Source organism: Sinocyclocheilus rhinocerous, unplaced genomic scaffold (genome assembly GCF_001515625.1).
Source record: "Sinocyclocheilus rhinocerous isolate Xijiao unplaced genomic scaffold, SAMN03320098_v1.1 scaffold31, whole genome shotgun sequence".
Taxonomy (NCBI): Eukaryota; Metazoa; Chordata; class Actinopteri; order Cypriniformes; family Cyprinidae; genus Sinocyclocheilus; species Sinocyclocheilus rhinocerous.
In genome coordinates this window covers 71777-91620 of record NW_015638575.1, presented here as the reverse complement: position 1 = coordinate 91620, position 19844 = coordinate 71777, and the positions used below count along the sequence as shown (strand labels likewise).

At 37.7% G+C, this 19844-nt stretch overlaps 1 protein-coding gene across 6 annotated transcripts in view; it reads left to right on the top strand.

Annotated features, from left to right (window-relative positions):
* The first annotated feature begins 1329 nt into the window (after positions 1-1329).
* The window catches only part of LOC107749842 (brain-specific angiogenesis inhibitor 1-associated protein 2-like), a 51890-nt gene continuing 33375 nt past the window's right edge, over positions 1330-19844 (top strand). For 4 of the 6 annotated variants that reach the window (XM_016565031.1, XM_016565035.1, XM_016565030.1 and 1 more), the window contains exons 1-3: positions 1330-1534; positions 13536-13611; positions 17568-17654. In XM_016565031.1, the coding sequence (XP_016420517.1) occupies positions 1463-1534; positions 13536-13611; positions 17568-17654 (235 nt within the window). In that variant the 5' untranslated portion in view covers positions 1330-1462. The remainder of the gene's footprint in view (positions 1535-13535; positions 13612-17567; positions 17655-19844) is intronic. The other 2 variants (XM_016565033.1, XM_016565032.1) reach the window with 1 other exon arrangement.

Here is a 19844-nt window from a genome sequence, read left to right as displayed (position 1 = left end):
TTAAAAAGTTGTGTAACCAGCCGAAAGGAAAGCTTTAGTTTAATAACTGGGCGTTTCTTGACCACATAATCCTCCTTCAGGATTATTTTGCATGCATTAGTATTATCTTCTTGTCGAAGGTAGAAGTTTCAGAGTATTTACAATGAAACCATTTCCAATATTATGACATTTGATGAAAATTGACATTTTTCTGCTGGATTGTACTTGATTGATTGTTTTAGGATTAACTGAAGACATCAAGCTTATGTATCTCCAATGTTCTCTCATAGATAGGATGATTGTAAGTAGGATGAAGCCATAGAATTGACTACCTCAAAACCTATATTAAGACACTTTAGAAAGTAATCAGTGGTAGCCTGCTCAAAGAAAAAATAATTTAAACCTCTGTTAGGGATCATTATTTCAATGTCCTGTAGCGTTGAGAAGTGGGAACTCAAGTCATGACTCATGACCAATGTTACCTCTAGCTTTGAGCATTGAGGTTGTTTTGTCCTTTCAGGCTCTAAGTGGGAGGATGTTCATTCCTCATTGGGTCTCTAGGCTTCTTTAGGCTCTGTGATTTGTATAATTATGGGTATTGTGAGGCCACAGTGGGGTCCTCTATTATAAGAAATAAAGAGACAGCGGATGCAGTGGAGCAATAAACTGCACTCACAGATGGAAGAACGAAGTAGTGGGCCATTTGACAGCATCAGGCATCATCTTTCACATCAGCAGTTCTCAACTGGAGGGACGTGACCCAGAAATTTGTGTTGGTTCTGTCACGGACAGCAGGGCAAAACACTGCAAAATGCAAATCATAAAATACAATGTAACATTGTAACCCTGCTAACAGCAGGAGCCACAACGGTACGCACAATAGGTCAATATTCACTATTAACCAAACGCTTTTCACCTGTCTCAGAATCTCTCACGGTTTACACTCACTTACACTTTTAATCCATAATAGAGAGCGTGTCACACCTGCCTCAAGACCTTTTACCGTTTGCACTCCACTTGATGCACTTAAGCAAACAAACAGTACAAATCTACACATTTACCTATTTGCAACCTATATCTTATTCCTATCTAATAGCCTATGTGCACCTGCCTCAAGATCTCTCAGTCTGTTTACGATCCGATAGATGCATGTGACAAAACATGTCACGCGAACGCTCCCATTAGAACCAGGGAAGCTCTTTCGTCGCGTCGCGTCGCGCCGCTCGCTCGCAGCGTAGAAGGAGAAAAGGCGGAGTCCGTTTGAATATCAAGCGCAGTTCCAGTGACGAGGATAACGCGTCCGGTGGATTCCCGCCACTCCGGCGGCTGCGCGTGGGCATCAGTGGGAGAGTTCCGTATAAAAGCTCCCGCATCCTCCTCTGCCTCTGACACTCTCTGTTTGAATGATACAGTGTCTTCTCCTCTCCTCCTCCTGTGTTTTCTCGGAAACATTTTCCTGCAGTAGAAATTCAAATTCTCGTCTATGGTTCTGACTCAAGCTTCCAAAATGTCCCGGACCGAAGAGGTGCACCGTATAACGGAGAACGTCTATAAGGTGAGTTTTACTGTTATTATTATATAGGCAGCCTTAAATAGTTTTATATTTATATTTCCTCTGCATTGAGTATTTTCTATAGCCTATATTCTGTGCCAGATTTATTCATTCATGTTGTAAACTTAAAACAACATTTGAATGTAGAGGTTTTCTTTTTAAAGTTGCTTTGCTGATGAATAACTTGCTTAAAGGGACAGTTCATCCAGAAATGAACATTCTGTCATCATACTCAAATGTATGCTGTTCCAAACGTGTCAGTTTCTTTTCTGGGACACAAATAGAGATCGTGGGCAGAATGTGAGGGACTGATAGCCTCAGTCACCATTCACTGTATTGCATCAACTGCAATAAAAGTGAATTATGACTGAGACTGTCTAACTAAGTGAATTATGACAGAATTTATATTTTACATTGAACTGTCCCTTTAAATAATGCAAACTATAGGCTCATGTAATTAAAAGCAGATATAGCTGGTTTCAGTGTAGAACCAGTTTAGCCAAATACTTGAATCTGTCATCTCACCTGTAACTCACTGGAACACATGTGAGTTTCGGGTGCCTAGAGTGATTTCATCACTTATGCTTGTAGAAGATAAATAGCCTACATTTCAGGAGTTTGCTTCTGGACATTTCCTCAAGTTCCCTGGTTCCTTTATTTTTGGACTTTGTTAAAAGCTTAATATATAAATGCTTGCTCTGTCTTTGAAGGTGCTAGTGTGTGTGTGTGTGTGTGTGTTTGAATTGTAACCATGGATTTGTTTTGCTCTAAATGAGTTCTCGGTTGGTAATGTGGTATGAAACTGATTGTGTAAAACAGATGGAGCATATCTGAGTCCCATCAGGAAAGAGTGATGCACTTCCATGGATCTCCACAGCACACGCATAAGAACAGCACTTTATTTCTTTTCTCTGCCAGCGTTTCCCTTGTGGAGCTCTTGTCTGTTGTAGCATACCTCTTTGAAACCACCTGACTCACCAAACTAAACCTTGGTGGCTGCTGAGACTGACCCAGTGAAGCGTGTTAGTCCAATCCTGCAGACGTCTGTTAAGGGACTTTAATGTTTAGGCTGTTAATTCCAAACCATGGAGCTAATATCCTTGGCTAGAAAATGAAGGGACACTATTATTTCTTGGGCAGGGGCGGCGTTTTTCTAAGCTTTTAACTTTTCTTTGTGGGTAGAGAAAAATTGTGCAGAGAAGAGAACAGAGTGTTTTTGCCAGAAACCATGTAGCAAATGCACTTTTTAAGGCGATATTTTAATGTGAAAATGAGACATCTTGGCATATGCAGTACATTTTGTCCTATGCATATGGAATGACAAATATCATGCACAATATTAATCTATTTAGTTAGATTAAAACGGGAGATTTTTCTTCATTTTAAATCACCTTTTGCTTTTTATTATAGTTAAATAAATTTTGCAGTGACTTAATTTAAAAAAAATAAACAAATAGCCTAGTAAATAATATGATGTAATAAAATTTTATGTATTATAATTATATTAAAATTAAAACAATACGTTGGAAAAATGGTTTAAAATAGCTTTAGATGAACTATGCATGTCACACTGCATGATATATAATTTTTCCATATAATACTAGATGAGAAACTTTTATAAACAAACTTCAACTTAATAACTGGGCGTTTCTTGACCACATAATCCTCCTTCAGGATTATTTTGCATGCATTAGTATTATCTTCTTGTCGAAGGTAGAAGTTTCAGAGTATTTACAATGAAACCATTTCCAATATTATGACATTTGATGAAAATTGACATTTTTCTGCTGGATTGTACTTGATTGATTGTCTCAGGATTAACTAAAGACATCAAGCTTACGTATTTCCAATGTTCTCTCATAGATAGGATGATTTTAGGTAGGATGAAGCCATAATTGACTACTTCAAAACCTATATTGAGGCACTTTAGAAAGTAATCTGCGGTAGCCAGCTCAAAGAAAAATGATTTAAACCTCTGTTGGGGATCATTATTTCAATGTCCTGTAGCGTTGAGAAGTGGGAACTCAAGTCATGACTCATGACCAATGTTACCTCTAGCTTTGAGCATTGAGGTTGTTTTGTCCTTTCAGGCTCTAAGTGGGAGGATGTTCATTCCTCATTGGGTCTCTAGGCTTCTTTAGGCTCTGTGATTTGTATAATTATGGGTATTGTGTGGCCACAGTGGGGTCCTCTATTATAAGAAATAAAGAGACAGCGGATGCAGTGGAGCAATAAACTGCACTCACAGATGGAAGAACGAAGTAGTGGGCCATTTGACAGCATCAGGCATCATCTTTCACATCAGCAGTTCTCAACTGGAGGGACGTGACCCAGAAATTTGTGTTGGTTCTGTCACGGACAGCAGGGCAAAACACTGCAAAATGCAAATCATAAAATACAATGTAACATTGTAACGCAATTTGCAATTCCTTTTGAAAATTGTCCGGAATATCGTTCCATAGCAAAATAAATAGGCTTGTTATCAACTTTTAAAAGGGCAGAGGAAATGATCCCTGTATCTTTTGTTGTTGACATCAAAGGTCGAGAGTCTGGTAAAACTCTACAGCAGGTGTGTCAAACCCAGCTCCTGGAGGGTCACGGTCCTGCAGAATTTAGCTCCAACACAACAATCTGCTTCAACACACTTAGTTTTCAGGTAATCATGAAGACATTGATTAGCTGGTTCAAGTGTTTTTAGTTAAACTTTTTTTTTTCAATGTCGACCAGAATAGTTTTGAAGTGCTGAACCATTGACTGAAACTGTGACGTTTTAATTAGCGTTTCGACCATCTCAAAAAAAGCTAAAACAGGTAAACAAACAGTAATCAGCACTACACTTTACCATAACCAAAAAAAGTGGCTGGCTAAACTGCAGAGAAGTGGCTTGTTGCCTAAGACATTTTTATATAGTTGATTTAATTTATGCTACCTGAACAGCATACCAAGTTAAATGACTCAATCAGCCAAATTTTATTAGGCTACCGAAACTTTTTTATTTAATCTGTTACTTAGTAGAAAGTAGTCAAATTTGAGAGATGCCAAAATAGATGGATTACTCAAACCAAATGGGGTCCTCAAACCATGAACAAAATGCTCTAGTATTCTAGGTAGAAAGTGGTTCCACTTGAACTAGTATTCTTTTTTGCATATTGTTGAGCCTATTGCATTTCTTTGTTTTTATGGTTACTTTTGTACGATAAACAATTTTGCTATTGTGTTGGGTTGCTACTTAATGTCCAAAGTAAAATCTAGGTCCTTATGCAACAAAAATTGTTTTACTGTATATTGATGTAACTGGCTGCTTTGTCTTTTTAAATGCTTTTAATTTTTAAATGCTTTTAATGCTTGTTGCATTTTCTGCACTGATTTTGGGGGGAAATCTGCAAAAAATCTACAGAAATGTAAACTCCCTAAAATGTTTTCAGTAAAGATGCACTACACTATTAAGAGTAGCAGAAAACATTATAAAACTGTTTAATAAACAAACATGAAAGGTGTGATGTGTAGAACCTGAATGACAGGCATGCCAGTTTTGTGGAAATCTGCCATTCTTTCAATGAATTCCGCGAGTGCATATTTCATGTAGCATGTCTTATGTTAAACTCGATCTGTCAGCAATTCTTTGTCCAACTTCAAGTGTGATTTTGGGAGTGTGTCGATATCTATGTTTGTGTGTACGCCTGGCAGCTGCTTAGTAATCCCACATCACCCTGGGAGCTGAAATCCACCCGTCTGCGCTCACGAGTGCCTCAGTCTGCATCTGCCAGTGTGTGTGGGCAGTGTCTCACGGGCCAATGGAGTATGTGTGTCAATACGTGCATGTGCCTCTGTCTCCATGTGTGTGTGTGTGGGGGTAGTGTCTCGTAGACCAAACGGTCTGGTTGTGAGAATGTGCCTCTGCCAAAGCATAGGGGTTGTGAGTGAGTTCAGCTTTGTCTTTGCCCACGGTGAGTAGGACAGTCAGACCTCAAAGATATTGTCATCTGTTGGAGGCAGTTTCCTTCGTACCACGCTGCACTGCCCACACCTTGACCACATGTCCACGCTTGAACTGGCCTCTTACTGGGCCACACTTCTGTTGATGTAGATTTCAGGCTGAATTATGCTCATGCATATTTTCTTAAAAGAGGAATATTTTTTGTCCCTTTTCCCTCCAAACAGATGAAGATATTAGGGGATAATTCAACAAAAATGTATTTAATATACTACAATTTTACTTGTAATTTACACTGACTAGTGCAACTGGTAAAACTGTCAACAATCACCTTTAAGTCACATTTAATGACAACGAAACATTACTTATTGCTGCCCAGAGCAGTTCCTTTGTTTGATGGATCTCTACCTTGTTCCAAAATCAACATTTATCTCTCTGTGTGTGTGTATTTGTTTTGTGTTCAGGTGTGTGTTCTCAATAAAATGAAGTGGATTGTCAGGGCGGAGTGGGGATTTCTTTATAGGCTTGCTATGAGTTTTGGGTGAGGTCAATTAGTGTGTTTTGATTTCCCAATTCATATGCACAGCAATTAGAAAAGCACAGTATGTGTCCCCTTGCACCCTTGTTTTGGTGTTATATAACAAGTCCTAGTTTCAACTTTTCCTCTTATCTCAGTCCAAGGCATCTGGAGAGCCTTAAAAGAATATAGATGTCATTAAAATCCTCCCTAAATAATATTTTTGTTTGTTTTTGTGCTGTCAGCTGTTAGATGGAAGACAGATGGTAGCTTAACAGCATGTTGGACGAAAGCTGTTGGACTGTGTTTGCATCTGTGTTTTTGACTGTCTGTGTACCTCTAAAGGGAATGGGAATTCTTAGTTGAGACAAGTAGATCATAAAAGCTCCGTAAAGGGCAAAGCTTACAACTTTATGCAGAAGCCTGGTACTTACAGATGGCCGCATTATGAGTGTGCCGCCTTCCTTCATTATGCCATGTTTTATTTATTAATTTATGTCTTGCTTTCTGGAATCTTGCTGAAAACCACAGTGACCTCTGTTGTTGCTTTTCTTCATTGAAAATCCATTTTCAAAGTGTATTGGCTGTTAATCCATGTGGCTGGTTCTAACTAGTAATGACAAGACTATAAATTGGCTAATATTTAGGTAAATTAATCTGAACCAGCATTAACAGTTTCTGACTGGCCGGTTAACAGAATTTGTGATTCAAACTAATATTAGTTCTATAAAAAACTCTAAATAAGTGTTCATTTAAATTCAACTGTTTTTGTACTTCTGATTTCATAAATACATTGTATAATATATTTCATAACATAATTTATAAAATAAAATAAGTTGTGAGTCATGCTGTACTCCTAGTTTGATTGTTATTCTCTTCAGCACTCATTTGCAGCGGCCTAACATGCAGACCTGTTATTGCATTGCAATTACTGGCATCTACTTTGACAAATTAAAAGGTTAAGTCTAGTAATTCCATGTGTAGGTTTAAGTGTCATTCACACAAAGGACAATAACTATAACGACTAAGGATAACAGTACAGAGGAACAATACCTTTGAAATCACTTTCAGAACGAATTTTTCCAGCTGATGAATGATGAAAACATTGACAGCCAATCAAAATCCATCCTGCGTCAAAGAGCTTGGGCATTTAAAGTGGCAGACAACAAAACTGCAGTGCATGCTTATAATAAATAGAACATTATCTCGAGTTGGTGTGGACGCTAATATAGTTATCATTTTTGGTGTGAACGGGCCTTTAGTCAGTGCTCTAATGTAACAGAAGACTGTATTGTTGTTGATGTGGTGTTGTGGTTAAAGCTAAGGGTTAGTAGTAACCAGATTAAAGAGTTTTATGTGTGCACCCAGATGGAGAGAGAGACCGCACTGTTGTCTCTGTGTGATTCGTAGGCGAGAGGCAGGCCAGCTGTTTGAATGTCAGTGATGTTGAAAGAGTGAATGAGAAAAAGAGGAGGGAAAGATTTTATTTTGCCACACCAGATTATTGTGTCCTCGCAGGCACAAAATGTTTTTGTACTTTCATATAAAAATCACACAGATACAAAATCTGAGCGATTATAAAGGAATTAATTAAAATAATTACTTAAGCAGCTTGGTGTTAAAATCCACTTCAGGTTTATTGATAAAAAATCTAATATTACAAAATGCTTAGGTGTCTGAGAGGTATTTTGGTCTTTAGACATGTCTTCAATCAATGCATCTCTTTTGACATTTATTCACAGGGCTATGATGTCTTTAGCTCAAACCCAAAGGTGATATGCTTATGTGACAATATTTTGGGTCCATCCCACCTCATTCCAGTCTAATGTAGGCTAATGTGGTCCTTTGGCAGCCATGATGGATATAATGTGATTGAAGAGCGGTCTGTTTCTGTCATGCCTGTTATGAATAAACACTGGCAGGGCAAACACACTACTGTCATGTCTGCCAGGCAGAGTGGTTTGAGTGGGTACCAGAGAAAGGTCGGAGGATGGAATTGGCAAGGAATGAGAGAAACCTATTATAATAACCCTGATGCACAAACGTGTAAGGTTACAGTGATGAGGTTCTATATTTGTCTTGATCATCCTGCAAATTGCAAATTCGCCCTGCAAATGATGTGCTAGCAGTCTAGCAGAGTGAATCTCATGTAAATTGTCAAAAAATGTCTGGGAATATTCATCTTATATTTCAAGCACAAATCAAAAGAAAAAAATGAAATTATATTTTGCATATAATATATATTGCTTTCAATTCTAGGTAGCATATAATGAAAAAAAGTGGAGAAAAAGGGAAAAGAATCCCTGAAAAATTCTGAATACTATGAAATAATATACTATACTAAAAATGATTAAATAATGATAAATTATTAAATCATATTGATAAATGATTAAATGTATATCTAATAAAAATATATGTTTGTGTATTAATACACACACACACACACACACACACAATATAACTGCACTATGTAATGTCATGATAGCATTTGTTATACTGAAATTATTTTATGCTTATTTAAATGATTATAAACAGGATGGTTTTCATTACTAACTATATTACAGTAATAACAAATTGTTTTTTGCATTATAGTAATGAGAATTTAATTGTCATGAAAACAATAATTTAATTGTCATAATGAAACTAAAATAGGCATGCAAAATATAATTTCTTATATACTTTTAATTTTGGTGTCTTTAACAGTTAGAGAGGGAAAGAGGAGGAATACAGTAGAATAAGAGTAGAATTATAGTTACAGTATATATATTATATTACAGTAGAATTGAAGGTGAGAGGAAGGGGAATGGTTTGACGTATGTGTGTGTTTGAGACAGCAGGAGATAATTGCGAAATGCTGGAATCTTTGCTGTGACATTTCATTCGAGATCTCACGGGAGGGTACACCAGCAGAGAGACTAAACAGTGTTTGTGTGCAGGAACCCACACACACAGCCCCATTGTATATATTCATTATACACAGGCACATGTACCAGCACATGCATCTCAGCTGGATTCATCATTGTCTCCTTTCACTGAAATTGAAATCGCGTTTCACTCATTTTTCATCTGCGTTTCTGTGAATGGATTAAGGTGTTGGGACGGAAGGGGACACAGTGTTCCTTCAGTCAAAGGTAATGAGCTCTAGCTGCACAAACTCCCCCTCCTGCTGCGATCAGATGGTATGATCCAAACGTGCAGGGAATAGGAATGCACTGTAGCAAAGAGTAATGCGGGGGAATTCCGACACAACCATATTTGGGCAAGGAAGTCATTCTTTCTCCATCTCACCTCTCCAAGCTCACTCTGAAGTGAGATGCACACAGTGCTGATGTTCACGATGAACTCGCACAGGCACACATACACCCACGCACGCACACAGACAGGCTCATCTGAAATGGAAATTGGTAAGATGAGCGCCAGGGCGGCTTGTAGGAGTGAGACAGCTGTAACTAAATGACTTGCAGCATCCGCAGTGGACACGGAAAGATCTTTGTCCATGTGGGAAGATGGTGGCAGCCTCTGCAGAGTACCCAGATCTGAGTTTAATACTCTTGCTGTTAGTGTCGTAGTGTAATAAAATGGTAAAAATTGACCTTGAGTCAGTGTTTTCTTGAAGCTTGGAGTTTTTAAAGGATTGAAATTTAACCACTTCCTTCATAAAGTCGCGACAAAATAGAAGTAAAGGCAGATCTTTTTGTAAGTACTGTGACCTACATCTGAGTTAAATTATTGAAAAAGAAAAAATGTAGAGAGGGACTTGGTTCTGTCAATTGATTGGATGGAGGCAATCAACTGAATTCGAGCTTGCAAGATTGTCGATTATAAGAAAGAGATGGGGTTTAAGTAGGTGAAATTATTAGAGAGGTCAGCCATACATCACTAGTCTTTTCACCAGAAGATCAGGACATTATGATTAATAATTACAAGGATGAAAAATATTCATTGATGAATTGTTTACAATAAAATGATTAACATGCACTGTGAATTTTCATTTTATACCGATTTAAAACATCTTGGGGAAAGAACAATATATATGTACTGTATACATTTAAGAAATCCTTTTGCGTGATAAACGAGAATTTATGTAGTTTAAATATATATGAACATGAAGTTTCAGTTCATGAGACGTAGGAGGAGGTATATGTATTGCATATTGCTTTTACATCTCTTAGAGAGTGTGTGTGTGTGTGTGTGTTACAAAGCTAAAATGTGTTGTTTACTAGATGATCTTACAATATGTAAATTACAGTGTTTCAGGGTGCAAGGGGTCTTTCTATACAAACGAAAGCGTGTCTAGCTAGAAAAATACATACAGTATTTAAAGTCAGGGTCACCTTGAGCTTGTAGCGAGTGAAACTTCATGCCCATGTTTAGTTTGTTGTTCTCTATAAACTTGCAGAATAATGGCATAAAGTTGCAAATTTGTATCTTTGGAATTATAGTGTGGTTTTAAGCTATGTTTGAAAGTCATGCACTGACATTCATACAGTGTGATGTAAGTGTCCAAAAGTTTCCAAAGGCCCACTGTATATCATTCTAATAAGCTTATTAATTTCAGAATTGATTTTTAGGTCAATCCAGCATTGAATAATCAAATTAATTGACAGTGCAATGCAATGCTTTGAACAGAAGGTTAGCCGCTGAAAATTAACCCTGGCATTTGGGTTCAAATACATACTCAGGCACACTGATTAATACACATCATCATTATCCATTTCCCTACTGAATTGTCCTGAAGCTGTAAGACTCAAGAGCATTACATAACGCTGAACAGCAGGAAGTCTTAACCAGACTACAGCTTACATCAGTGGCCACACGACTGCGTTAACCATGTTTTACTATGTATATTGAAGACATAAAGATGCACTTTTGTGTAACTACCTGACATTGAAGCATAGATTGTTTGGACTGTGGACTGACACACACAGACAGACGCAAGAGTTGATTACATTCATCAATCTTTTCCAAGCTGTCTGAGACTGCAGCTGCATTAGTTTCACATCACAGGTTTGTGTTATAGCAGGTTTATATAGCACCAAGGTAGGTGTTGATGCATAAGGTTGTGTTTGTGGTAAATGAGGCATGTTTACAACCCTGCTAGTTCAACAAATACTAACCGTTCTCCCATTTCTCAATGTTTTACCATGACAAAGCCAAACTGTGTTCATGTGCATACAGAAAATCTGAACGATGACTCATTCATATTCTCAAATGCTCCTTATTCTTTTATTAAACTCGGTTTATAAAGGCATTCTAAGGGTAAAGTTAAATAAAAGTTGCAATAGAATTGATGCACTGAACCTTTTTGGCTGATTATTTCTTGCTGATGTGGTTGGATATCCGTTGTGGAAATGGTGCTTCATTTGGTCCTCTGCACTATTTTATAAAAAGGGAAAATTATACATTTCCTTCAGTGACTGTCTGCATTATCTAATAAAACCATTCATATTTAGTGCTGTACTTGATACTGTAATATGTGAGCGCACCTTCATTTCCCCCAGCTGTTTTTGAACGAGGTCCCGCTGATAGAATATGCATCAATATGAAATCTTGCTCATTAGTTAATTAATTCAGCGTTAGCTGAAAAATTACATGGTCTGTGTTTAGTGTCTGGCAGAGCCACATTGAGAAGGAAATGACACCTAATCGGGGGTTTGGTTGCTCTCGTTCATGCTTGTTAAACATAGATTGATTGCTGTGGGACTAATCAAGGAAAGAGAGTTTTCCCAGTGGAGTGTTTTTAATGCTTTTAATGATTAGATGTTGGGTGGACATCAGCTTGGCACTGGTTCATAATGCTGATTTCTGAGCTCTCTGGAAACTGTTGTGGAGAGGAAAATAGTTTGGTTAAATTTATTGGCTTAGTCATTTTTAATCTTTCCCAGGTACATATAGAATGGATGAGATTTCAAGGTTTGCAGTGCATTGCATTCTGTTCATTTTTGTTCTGTTCATGTTTAACCACAGCACTTAAGTGGGACATTAGTGGACATTAAAATGTGCAGAAATTATACACTTCAGCATTATGTTTTGCCAAAACCTGACATGCAAAAAGCACCCTGGACGTTACATGAATACCAGTTGTATATTTCACCTCATGAATGCGATCATGTGCTTTCATCTCACAGGAATGTGGTGCAGTGAGATCTATCACACTATGTTTATGTAAATCCTTCCTTGATGAAAACATGCCAGCTGTGTTTGTTTGCACCCAACCATGACTTTCTCCTGTGCCTCTATTTCCTTCTCATATCTTCTGCTAGTGTTTCTTGGTTGGTCTGCATTTTCTTTTTTCTTGATTTTATAATGAAGATTAGTACTACTGGATAGACTCTGCTATATGATTGCATGCAGCAGATGATGAATTACATAATAAATAATTGTGAGTTGAGATGTTGTTAGATAAGACGTGACAGTGAAAGCTGACAAAATATTTTACAAGATATAATATATTATAATTTCATATTGGCAAATAAAAACATTTCAAATAAAAATAAATCTATTAATTGCATGTTCCTTAAGGTTAATTTATTATTATTTTTTATTTTTTTTGGCATAGTTTCTGAAGATATCTGAATCACAGTTTGCATTGCAGCAACAGATTGAAGCAGTCTGTCTTTGTCCTCATTTTCACGGGAAACCTGCTTTCATTGTAACTGGAGCACAGGGTGGGGGGGATTTGGGATATTCCCAAGCAATCAGTTTACTGTCGACCTTAATTGAGTACATAAACAACTTCACTCCAATTCTGTTAAACCTAGAGTGGAGGCTTTCATTCATATAGCTTCATTCTCTCTCAACAGCTGCCACAGTATTTGTATTGTACAGTGCTTTATTGCTTGTTTTTTTTTGTACATCCTCTGTTCTTCATAACTGTCTTGTCTTCTGGTATACTCTTTTTGAACCCTTCCTCAGTCCTTTTATATGCTGTCCTGTTATTTTCAAAGCCGTGATAAAGCCTGTAGAAACAGGAACAATGTGACTCTGGGGAAAATGTTCTCAGAACAAATTTGTCAGGTCGCGATATAGCAAGAGATTTAACTCTGAATGGACCAGCAAAGCTCTTTTGAGAATAAGAAGAGGTCTTCTCAATGAGGAGTTTCAGCAGAAATGAATAGATTTTAAAGGGCAACTCTTAATTTTGGATTAGGTGAGTCAGGCTGTGGGTAGATCTCCACATACTCCCACAATTCTGTGCCCACCAGCAACAAAGGAACAACAAATCCCAACTGGCACGATGCCCTCCAAGTCTCACTAATGAGAGTGTCCTGAAAAGTGGGGGCGTGAGAAAAGTCTGACTCGCTCTTTCTCTCTCTACCCATCTTTACGTGGTATCTGCACTGTACTGCATCTTCATATCCACACGTATCCCCAACAGACAGACACTTTATTGTAATGTAGACTTAGAAACAGATGTTTAATTTTCTGCATCCTTATGAGATGTGACTTGCCATTGTGTTTGTCCCATTGGTGTTCTTGGTAGTGGTGAGAATGACTGCTAAATGGTGACTGCTGCTGTTGTGCTGACTAAAGCTGTGCTATTTCTGTTTCAGTCCATCATGGAGCAGTTCAACCCTTGCTTAAGGAACTTTGTTGCCATGGGGAAGACTTACGAGAAGGCCCTCTCCAGTGAGTACATCAGTGGTTTGTTCTTTATCACTCTTGCAGGCAATGAGCCAGCTATTCAAGCTCTTGTTTCATTGGTCTGCTTTAATTTATGAGAAGATACTGCTTGAAATTCATGGCTACAGAGAGCGCCACTCCTTGGTCACATACACCTTTCTGAATAGCATCTGGGATTTGTTATTGCTAATATAAAACTCAAATTCTTGCATAGAACTCTAGTAGAATGTTGTTTAAATGTTTGTTGAATGTTTGTTAAGAATTAATGTTTTTGTTTGTGGGGCGGAAGACTTCCTGTTCCCTCGTAGTGAAGATGTCATAGAATGTTACATGTCTAAATCCATTTGCACCCTGAAACCCCCTAAACATCCATTCGGTTCATGCATGTTGCATCTCCAGAGCTGTCACATATGTGTAACCAATGACAATTCGATGATGTATTTCTGTTATATGTGCGGACCTTCATGTGTGTTTTTTTGAGATGTTGACTGGGCAAGGACAAAGACGTAGACGTTTCTGAGCAAAAATATGCACTGGGAGAAAGGGAGAGTAAAATGGAACAGAGGACAGGCGTAAATAGGCCAGAGAGAGCTTTGGGAGCAGACACAGTCCCACGGAGGGAGCGAAAAAGGGAACATGAAAGATGTATATTGAGGACAAGAATGATACGTCACTACAAGGAGGACGAAGTATGGCAAAAACAACACTAGGTAGCACGGGTATCTGGTGTTCAGAGCAACGATTAAACGTCCTTTTCTGCATCGCCTCTTTCTTCCACAATGCTTTATTCTGAGAATAATAATTGACTAACAATGTCTCATTTTTAACATGTAACACTATTGAAAAAACTGCTTTCCATGACAAATTCTAACCAGGTGCGACGCAACAAGACGACAAGCAGTTTATCTGTGTATACCGAACACGAAAACAAAACAACCAAACCAAACCAAAGCCGATTACTATATTTTTTTACTACTACTACTTCCACAGTCTCTCTTCATCCATATTTGATGTTTAATATGTATGAGGAGTAGTATTTCGGTCCAGTGAGATTTCAGTCTGGGTGAGGTTTACTTGGCACGAGGCCGTAGAAATAGAAAAACAACAACAACAACAGCAGATTAAACAGATAAGTCGTGATCGTGGCTGGATAGGAAAGTTCTGATTAATATGAAAGAACTTTTAAATCACTTGTCCCTTTTATTGCATTGCTTCTGGTTAGTACACATTGTTAGGGTGTTCTACAGTTTTAAACAGATGCTAAACCAATGGGATTTGCGTTATATTCAGGTAAATAATGCTGCCACATTGTCTGATCTCAGGGTATAATGCATACAGATTTCATGTGTTCAGTTTAGCTCCACAGACAGGGCAGAAGCTGTAGAATGAGCATCGAATCTCTGTAGAGTTGCACTGTGCCAAGTACTGCAGAGAACCAATCACTTTCCTCACCATTCCAGACTTCATCTAATATTTTATGAGGCAGAAAATACAAGAAAAACACCAACGCTCTAGAGGGTAGACCGCGAGAGTGTGTGTATGTGTGCGAGAGTGTGAAGTCTGATAGATAAGGTTAAAAATAGACCCAACTTGAGTGAGATTTGTGCTCCCATCCTTGCAGATCAGCCTTGGCTGCAGCTACGAAGGTTCACAGAATCCATCAAGGGGATTTGCTTGAGTTGTAAATATGCCAGGTCTTGCAGGCAGCAGAGTGGAAACCCTCCACAGTACCCACTAATGACTAGTGCAGATGGTGGCCACTGGGCATTTACAAGTTTTTGGGCTGCTTGGTAAATGCAAGAAACCAATAGTAAAACTAATAGATCATTAAAATGGCATAGTACAAAATAAAAATAAACATTGGCTGCAATTGTTCAACAGTAGCTTGAGATTTTTGGAGGTCCATTTGCGTGCCCTAGAGTACATGATTATGTTGAGATGTCTTGTGCATAAGCAGCTGTTAAGCCTAAAGTCCTCCTTTGCCTTTTTCTTGGAAGTGTTGGAGAACTCTTAGAAATGAAGGATTGAAAGGGTTAGGAGGTTAAAAAAATTAGAATAAGAATAATTAGAGACCAAAGACCTTAAAATTGGAGACTTCTGTCTGCACTAAGCTCGAGAATATCACATACAAAATTGCCATGTGATAACTGGGTCTAGATTGGCATTTTCTGTGGTTTTTAACTTCGGATTGTCTCCTGTGGCTGATCAATGTTTCCTAAGAGTTGGTTGGAGAGACTTTCTATCCTATTTTTCAGACCTCTGTAATCCTCTTTCCTTCTGCTGCCTCTCTCGCTCCTTTACCCCTCACCACTCAGCCTAACCGCTGGAGCACCAAAGCCCCTAGATTTCCCCCTCTAATCCCTCACAACCAGGACGCACCTTATCCTGAGCCTGGGATTTGTGCGGACACTAGCAAATAAGTCTGTACATTCATACGGAATTGGGCTGCCATTGGTGTAGCCTTACCACCTCCACCCAAACGCTCCCACTGCGTTGAACTGGGATGGTCATATGGCATATTGAATTTGATGTGAATGTCAACAAAGCTGTTAAGGATAGAAGTACAACAGTTCGTTCAAAATATCAGAGGCCAGAAGCAGATCTTACAACACAAGTACATGTGGCAATGCTGAGAATGCAATGCTTGCGTACTTTCACTGTGTAATGAATTAGACAGGGATGCACCAATACTAAAATTCTGGTACAGAATTGTGTAACTCTGATACAGATAAGCTGGTTTTAATTTTATGGCTGATATTAAATGCTACATTATTTTGTCTAAATAAATTAAAAATAAAACACTAAAATCAAATGTTATAAAATGTAAAGTACAGTATAAAAAAGTAATATTGATTTTTAGATTTGCTAAAGATAAAGTGTTTTACAGTGTTATTAAATTTTAGTTTTTTACTGATTAATGCCAAAGTTAGATGGCGACAAATGTAATCTAAAATGTAAAAATTAAATTACTTTTCCAATAATGGGCAATCCAGTATTGGAACAGATGTAGCATTCCTAAACTGTAAAATATTATGTGCTATGGTAACAATATTACACATAATATTTTTGAGTAGTTTAGGTCTTGATTTTTTTTTAATGGAATCTACCTGAATAAATAATGTAAAATCTCCTAAATTATTTAATCTATGACACAGTGAATTTAATATTATTAGTGAAATGTACTCATTTATTTTAAGTTGTTTCTCAAAAGTCTGTGTTTTTCAGGAAGGCCTGTTTATATTTAACTTTGAGTTACTTTGTAAAATTAAAAGACAAAATTCTTTGTTTGCATACTTCAAACCCCTCAAAAACATTATCTGAATATCGGATGTGACATTAACAAATTGGATGTACTTCTATCCCTCACAACTTTTTACATTTGCATCAAAATAAATATGCTGTGTTAGTCTGTAGGATTCTTACCTGATTTTAACAGTTACTTGATTTTAAAATTATGAAGTCACATTGGCTTATTCTACTGCTATGCATGCTAACCTTCGCTAAACACTTGCTCAGTACCTTCTGGTTCTAAATTTCATTGTGCTCCAAGACATTTTTTGCTTCTTGGCACTGTCCTGCCGTGATCCTCTGGCTTCGAGAGAGCCTGATTGAGAGCTAGCCCTTCTCTGCCCTGGTGATGCAGAAGAGCCACAGCTGTCCCATTGCTCTCAGTAATGTGCTATCTGATGTGAATGCTAAGTTTTGGAGGGTATCAAGCTTTTTACTTGTTTTTTTATTTTAAAGTAATGGTACTTTTGCTATTCATTGCTCACCAATCACAAGCTCCACCCCCACCTCCCCCAGTTCTCTGGCCGAGCCATCATAGAACATATAGAGCTTAAAGCTTTCCCATCCACCACTCCTTTTTCCATAGATGCGGCACCTGTGGGTTGAGGGAAGCTTCGGGTTAGCACGTTAGCACACTCCCGATTCTTATGTCCCCAATGCTTCCATGTTTCCAGGTGTGACATTTGCAGCAAAAGGCTACTTCGACGCACTGGTGCGGATGGGAGAGCTGGCCAGCGAGAGTCACGGCTCTAAGGATCTTGGTGAGTTATAGACTGTAGCTGCAGTGCCCCCTGTGTTTGGGAGGGGGATTGCAAAAGAAAATAACGTTATGGTTCCAGTGTGAATGGCTTTGGATGTGTGAGTACATAGTACAGCATATTTAAGACTGTATCTTTGGATATAACACACACTATCTTTGTACAAATGTACACTCTGCAGATCCATTCATTTGCTTATTGGTGATTTGTTGCATTGTGTTCATTCTATCCTGTTATCTTATTTCCATGTCTCTCTATGAAAAATCGTTCATCTGTAGGACTTTAGATTTAGGGAGTCGTGATGAGACTGGAAAACAATTCTCGACGCATCTTAAATTTTCAGTACAGTCTAGGTGTGCAATTCTTTTGCAGTAAAATATGCAAAACTTATAGTTGCTTGCTTTGCTGTTTCACAACCATAAACTATGCAATTCCGCTGTGCATTAGAACAAACAATCCATTTTTAATTGTGATTCGTGTAAACGCATTAACTGTACCTTTAAATCATATTAAAACGTTGATGTATTTTTAGCATACATGCCGCTTCAAATGGCATCTGTCCCACCTTTACTACATAAAATGGCTTTAGTCATGTTCTTGAAATATTTAAATTTAATGTGGCAGTTTTTGCCACAGTTTTTTTTAAATGAATGTTTGAATTCACTATGAATTTTATGCATTAAGAAAGCATCTGCAAATCATTTGTTTTCCCTCCAGCCCTTGTATGAATTATGCCCCATGAATGATTTCACATGTCAATGAAAAATTTAATGTTCAAGCATTTTTTGAGATGACATTCAAAGAACACATCTGCAGTCACAGCACAATAATGTTTTTCTTTCCTCATAAATGTTGCTGTGTGTTCATTATTTATAAGTGACTGTGCCTTGTAGCTACTGTAGCAGTGACTAACTGATAAGTAAACACCATAGCAACCAATAGTAAAATGGGCGCACCAAATACTTATCAGAATATACAAATAATAACTCGATGCCATTTACCTATCCAGGAAGTGTTGTTCTATTCTATTTGTATCTTGCTGAAAAGAGCATTCAAGTCAGAAATTCATTTGATCTACATCAGGTTAGGTACTTTTTTTGATCTCCAAGGGGAAATTTATTGACCATAGTTTGAGTTTGAGCCTCAGTGCTCAAAGTCTTGTTGTCCGGTTGTGTGTCCAGTGCTTCACTCAAGGTATAGTTTGAGTCTAATCAGACGGACTTCAGTGGAATGTGAGACTCTTGATGGGATTGGCTGTTGAATCTACAGCATAATCTGTTTCTAAAAGCAGTCGCAGCAGCAAATATTTTCTCTTAAAGGAGGACTGGAGGGGAGAGGCTTACAGAGGAGACATGAAAGCTGGTTAAACTTACATTATTCATCTCAGAAAAAGTTTTCTGAGCATTCATCTTTTCATTTTACTAGCTGGTGTCTCATTGAATACAATTTCAATGGAGCTCTAATTTGATCAGTAAAAGACTATTATTTGAATGAATTCAACTTTTGAGATTAGTTGCCTGATTTCCAGCATTCTCAATATCAAAACAGTATAGCCAGGCGGAGTCTTTATATGAGATTATGTTTTAGTCTGCAAGAGAGCTATTTCTAGAGTGCTGCTGTCTCAGCATTGTTAAAAAGCAGCAATATCTGTGTATGAAAAGTTTAATGAGAAAAGTTTTATGAGGATTTAAGTCTCTCAGCCTTTTCACCAGAGACTTTTTCATCACTAGTCAAATTAAAGCATGTCTGTGTTTGTTTTGTACCTTCACGATTATGCAGAAAATATATATTTTAATCTTCAAAAATGAATAAGGCTGGGTGGTATGCCATTTATTCCCTCTGATACTAGAATATGTCCATCAAAAGATATTTTACTATACTGCTATTGTGGAAGATATCAGGAATGATTTATGTTATTATGACAGTGACAAGAAATAAACATAAATTAATACAAAAATAGTGGGTTTTTGTAAATAAAGTGGGTGTGACCCAAACAAGTAGTTGTTTGTGTGCTAAAATGTATTTTGCTGTTCAGTTGTTTTGTATTCAAGTGTTACATAAGTCAGACATCATTATACTCTCCCCTCTCTCAATAGTGCATTTAATGTGTGTGTGCATGCATGTATTGATTACCTAATGTTTTTACAGCTGTTCCAGTAATGCTCATGTCAGCTGTCTGCGCCTGTTCTTTTA